Source organism: Papilio polytes, unplaced genomic scaffold (assembly GCF_000836215.1).
Source record: "Papilio polytes unplaced genomic scaffold, Ppol_1.0 DF824225.1, whole genome shotgun sequence".
Taxonomy (NCBI): Eukaryota; Metazoa; Arthropoda; class Insecta; order Lepidoptera; family Papilionidae; genus Papilio; species Papilio polytes.
The window spans coordinates 285,901-291,559 of record NW_013524979.1 but is presented as its reverse complement, the minus strand read 5'-3'; the positions used below and the strand labels follow the sequence as shown (position 1 = coordinate 291,559).

The 5,659-nt window shown below is 32.7% G+C and overlaps 1 protein-coding gene across 1 annotated transcript in view; it reads right to left on the bottom strand.

The window, feature by feature from the left end:
- Positions 1–5,659, bottom strand: part of LOC106110412 (trichohyalin-like) — a 44,566-nt gene that overhangs the window by 1,942 nt on the left and 36,965 nt on the right. Inside the window, exons 15-21 of the mRNA XM_013292240.1 lie at positions 5,616–5,657; positions 4,412–4,678; positions 3,799–4,004; positions 3,278–3,341; positions 1,556–2,233; positions 900–1,060; positions 163–310 (exon numbers count right to left, since the gene is read on the bottom strand). Of these exons, the coding sequence (XP_013147694.1) occupies positions 163–310; positions 900–1,060; positions 1,556–2,233; positions 3,278–3,341; positions 3,799–4,004; positions 4,412–4,678; positions 5,616–5,657 (1,566 nt within the window). The remainder of the gene's footprint in view (positions 1–162; positions 311–899; positions 1,061–1,555; positions 2,234–3,277; positions 3,342–3,798; positions 4,005–4,411; positions 4,679–5,615; positions 5,658–5,659) is intronic.

The window sequence follows — 5,659 nt, the reverse complement described above, 5'->3', positions numbered from 1 at the left end:
ATTTTTGAAATCGGCCCGGTAGTTTTTGATTTATTTCAATACATACAAAAATACAATACTTTCCTCTGTATAATATTGGTATAGTAAAAATCCCTTGAACGCCTTGAGAAATTATTAAATGTATAGGAGTGGTAAATCGTATTTAAAATAATATTATGTTACCTCGATCTTAAGTCTGTGCAGCAATCTGTCTCGCTCACGCTTTAGCAGGTCACATGCATTTGTCTCGTTCTCATCCAGAACACCTTTCATCTCAAGTTCTGCTATTTTCGAATCTTTTCCACTAATCGCCTCTTCTAACATATCTTGACTGAAATTATACATTTGATTTTTTAATAAAGTTAATACAATTTTTACATAAACTTTTGTTAATTTTATAGGTAAAGTAATGTTATTTTTTCTCTCATGTTAAGTTGATTTATTTTATATTAATGAGTAATCTCATTTTGTTCCTTTACTGTAACCTAAGCGTAAAATTTTCTTTTTTTTTCTCTCTAACAATGTTGTGTACTTATTACTGACATGATGGATACATGTGACTTATACTATATTTCTTAGGTGATTGTTCTGTAACTTATCTGTTGGTTTACATTGTGAAGAAATAAATAAATAAACTAATACTAATTTTTGATGTTACTATAATGTAGAGAAGCAATTGAAAGACATGTGTGAAGCCAACCCACCGTGGGCCAGAGTGATTTGACTATGGCCTAGTCACCCCTTACATGACGGTTTCATGCCTCTCAGTGGGGACATAGATGGTAGTGAATAAATGATAAATACAATGTAATTAATTACAACAATCTTTTAACATTTCTTTATATTGTTGGAATTTTAATTTTGATTGTTTAAGTTGGAAACTTCTATATAATTCTATTAGTCTTTTTCAGTTCACTTACATAACATGCGACGAATGCCGCAGTATCTCTTGTTTCTTGCTCTCGCAATTCTGAAGCTGATCTTCTAGCAGCTTCAATCGCTTTAGCACCGACGAGCACGTCTCACAACTCAGCGCTGAAGCGTTCTGCAGAGATCTTATACGTTGTTCCATCTTCATCATCTAAAACAATATGAGTATTGTAGTGCGGAGAGAGATGTTAAGGAAGTTTGTTCTGTCAGAAAATATAGAAAAACGGAAAACTATTAACACACAAGACAAGGCGTGAAAATACAGTTATAGTTTTACAAGTATTTTGTGCCACTGCTTTGAAAAGGTGCTCACTAATGAGCTATTAACTACAAACTAACCGAAGCAAATAACTAACGTTCGAAAAGTTAGTTGGTTAGTAATTAAAAATACAATCAGTAAATAATAATATTTAGACCAGTAATTAATAATACTTTGGTCATTAATTAATAAAACTTTAATCAAAGATTAATAATAGTTCAATTATTATTTTGTTTAATAATGAATAATATGAGCGATGAATAATAGTTAATAACTTTATGCGTATCGGATCAGATATGTTTTATGGACTTTATGAACTTCAAATTGTACTATATGGATAAATTTAATTCAATTAAACATATTTCTTATTAAAGGAATTATTCTAACCTTTTGTAACGTTTCAATTCTTCTTTGTTCCTCTTCATTAAATACTTTTTCCCTTTCTGCTGCTATCATTATAGACTCTTTCAGTGCATCTTCTAATTCTAAAATCCTAGATTCCTTGTTATCCGTAGAGACAGTAAATGTTTTGTTTTTAATCATTTGTTCTAATTCATTAATTCTCTCGTCTTTACTTCTTACAACTGCTAAAAGTTGTTCAAATTCAGCAATGTTATTATTTTCTCTTAACGCTTCCTCTAAAATGGTTATACATCTCTGCTGTTCTATAATTTTTGAATTCTTTATTCCCATTTCATTCGATAGATCTGTTATTTTTCTTGTTAATTTGTTCATGTTAGGTTGTGTTTGTTTATTATCTGTTTTATTGTTTAAATTTATATTGCTTGCACTTTGACTGAATTTGCATTTGTCTAATCTATCCGCTACCTTACCACTCTTCTGCAGTTCAAAGAAACTTCTGCTTTTCTTTATATTGCCCAACTGTCCGTCTGATATTTTTAACACTTCTGACAGTATTAATGACGATTGATTCAATTCAATCTCTAAATCGATTATCTTCATTCTGCTCTCTTCTAATTTTGTTTTTAAATAGTCTCTTTCTTTCAATGCTTTTGTTAAATCACCCAAAGCTGCTAGTTCGTTATTATTTGCTCGCGATAATTCCTAATTTAAAGGTGGATACAAAAAAGAAAACAAAACGATAAATAAATAAAAAACGAATTATTATTTATGTTTAGATAACAAAAATGTTACAACAATATAAACTTAAAAAAATGATTAGAAATAGATATAACGTTGATTTCGTTTAATTTATAGTCAATTGGTATTCCGCATAACAAGACTGAAAGCTGTTTAACACCGACTAATGGACAACTCACTTGCTCTATCTAGATATATGAGTACTTAACAGTTTTACAATAATGTTATATATATTTTCATTAATACTTAAGAAATATTTCCCGCTGAACACGATTATTCAATTGTTAATAAACATCACTTAGAAATTATGGCTAAACTAACAATTATATTAATTGTGTGCTGTTTACAAATTTACTGAACCCACGAAACCTGTACATGGTTAACGGTTAACAAGAGATGAAAGTTAATTTATTATCTGAACACTTTATTTTTCAATATAAATATTGATAACATACTTAATAAGAATTGCGCCTATTTTGTGATGTTAAGAAGACATGAAGAGATAAAACTCACTCACTGTACTGAATGCGACAGTCAAAGAAAAAAAAGTGTGTAAAAAATAAAGATAAACATAACCGAACGACAGTCTTGGTGAAGGATTAACTTAGAAAAAGCTTTTGAGGAAGCCTGCGGGTCCGGCCTGGAGCGTGCAAAAGAAAAGTTAGTTGGTTAGTAATTAATAATACGATCAGTAAATAATAATACTTAGATTAGTAATTAATAATACTTTGGTCATTGATTAATAGTAGTTTGATCACGGATTAATAATGTTTTTGTTATTAATGAATAGTATTGTATAATATAGTCAGTGATGACTAATAGTTTATTTAGCATTTAGCAATATTTTAGGACATTTATAACAAAAGGCACTAAAATAGTGTTATTGCACAGAACTTACAAAAAGGCATGTTATATTAAAATTAAGATGCTGTATATAAGACAACAATATGATGTATCTTTCGGCAGTATATCATTGTAGAGACAAATTAGAGCAAAAATTGTACTCACCTCTTCTCTTTGTGCTTGTGCTTGTTGCTGACTTTTCAGTTTGGCTTGAAGGCTTCTGATCGATCTGAAAGGCAAAATAATAAGTTTACCTTACAATAGTGCTATGTATATACATTTATTTTTTATTTTTTATAAAATATCTTAATTAACAAAAACTAAAGTATAACAATTGGAACTATATTTTACTACGTAATGTAACTGAGTATTTAAAACTACATTAACAATTACCTGGCATAATCGAAACTGAAATCTTAGACACAAATAATTGAACACTATTTGACGAGATAAATATATATAACATGATAAAACAGGGAAGTAAAAGTGGATTTAACGGCGGAGGAGACGCATAGGAAGAGGAAATACCTTCTTTATGTGCGTCTCCTTTTCTGCCTATTAACAGTAATAGCATCTGCGATTGTGGATGGCTATGGGCAGCGGTCGCTTCACCATTTCGACAGATTCATTTGCCCGCTTGCTCATTTACCACCTTATAATATATAGTGTGTGATCTTGTGACTTACTGCTGCAGATCCATAATCTGCTTCTCCTTCTGTGCCTGTTCCTCTTGTGACATCTGCACGAGCTGCAACAGGCGCTCCGTCTCCGCTGTCAGCCGCCGTGATTCCTCCTCGCTCTGTTTCAACTGCTGCTTCACCTGGTCCGCCTCCTTCTGAGTGTCTGTCAGCTTACGGTTCATCTCCGTCACCGCTGCTGCGCTACCGCCCGCCTTTAATTGATATTACTTGGTTAAATGGCATCTAGTATACTTCGAGGACAATCTTTTTGTAAATTCAGTTATTTTTAGTATAAGTTGGATGCGTGAAACGATGTTAGGTTTTATTTGGATGTTTTAAGAACTGATATTCAAGTATGTGTTGAAAAGGCGATTGACGTATTGAAATAACATGTTTGTATTTTCGATATTATAGGTTATAGTCAAAATTTTAGTACTGTTTTAATAGTTAAGTTTCAAATGTGAATTGCTTTTATTATTACCTATTACAGGGGTCAGAATATAATTTATTCACTCAACCGCTACGTATAAGACAGTAAAACAGAAATTGACTAAGATGTGAGTTCTAGGGGAATGGGGGAGTAGTATTCGTACATTGTTATTTGAATGTTCATATTTACCTTCCTCAAAGATGCTTCCATTTGGTCCATTTGTTCTTTTCTCTTCTTTAACTGTCGATCCAGTTCAGTCAGTGACTTTTCTTTTTCCTCTACATCTTTCCTCTTATTCTCTACTGCTCTTCTCTGTTCATCGAACTGTCTCTTCATGTCTTCTAACTTCTTCATCTCTTCTTGTAGTTGCTTTCTAGCTTGCGCTGAATCTTCCCCAGCTTTGGCGCTCTGAGCGCCAGCCGTTTGTAATTTCTTGTTCGCTTCGCGGAGATCGAGCTGTTATCAAAATACTTCTATTAATTTTTTTTGCAATGATGATGGTTTAGAATAGAGTCAAAAATTCACTTGGAATTACTATTTTATACTTTAATCACGATAGTTTTCAAAAATAATGTTAAACGCTTGAAGTAATTTTAATAAAATAGTAAACAGTGAATAAAATTCTCCATGTTTGAAATGTTTCATTTCCATAGCAAATAAGTTATTTGTTTGTAAAGCTTGAAGTATTTGCAAGTATCTTTGTATTAAAATATTCAAGCTCAGTATAAGCGTAACTTTATACATGTAATTTGCAAACTATATTTTTGCGCAGCAACAAATTTAATGACAAAAATAATATTTTTTGTTTGAATATATTTAATTCGCACGATGAACAGTATCGCATAAACACAGTAAAATATAGCATGTACGGCTGAAAGAGACAAATACAAATTAATAAAAGTCGAAAGTCAAGCTTCTTGCAATGCACCGAACATTTAACTTGACACCGATCGGGTTTGGACTCATAGTGCACTGTTATGCGAAATGTCTGGTGCAAAAACGTCTTTCGTTATTGTTAAGATACTCGACGTCCATTACTTTTGCGATAGTGAAACTAATAAAACAAATACGAATAATTATAATGAGGGGTTGGAGGATGCCCAGCGGGCTGTGGGAGGCATGCTACTATACAACAACAATGTACATGACGACCGGCGATGATGATCACAAACCAAAAAAATGTATGAACATCGAAACCAAGATCTACGCGACACCGGTGCAATGACTGAAGCAGACAACGAACGCGACTCGGGTGCGGTTCAATCGAGTTCGTGTTTTCCATTATTGAGCCAATTAAATAATTCAATTTATCAAATTTTAACAAATCGAAGTCGATTCAACCACGCAATGCCGTCCCGCCAGCCGCTCGTCGCCGGGCGATCCTCCAACTGACCTGGCTCTTTTCCAATTCTTGAACGAGCATCTCGAGCTGCGACT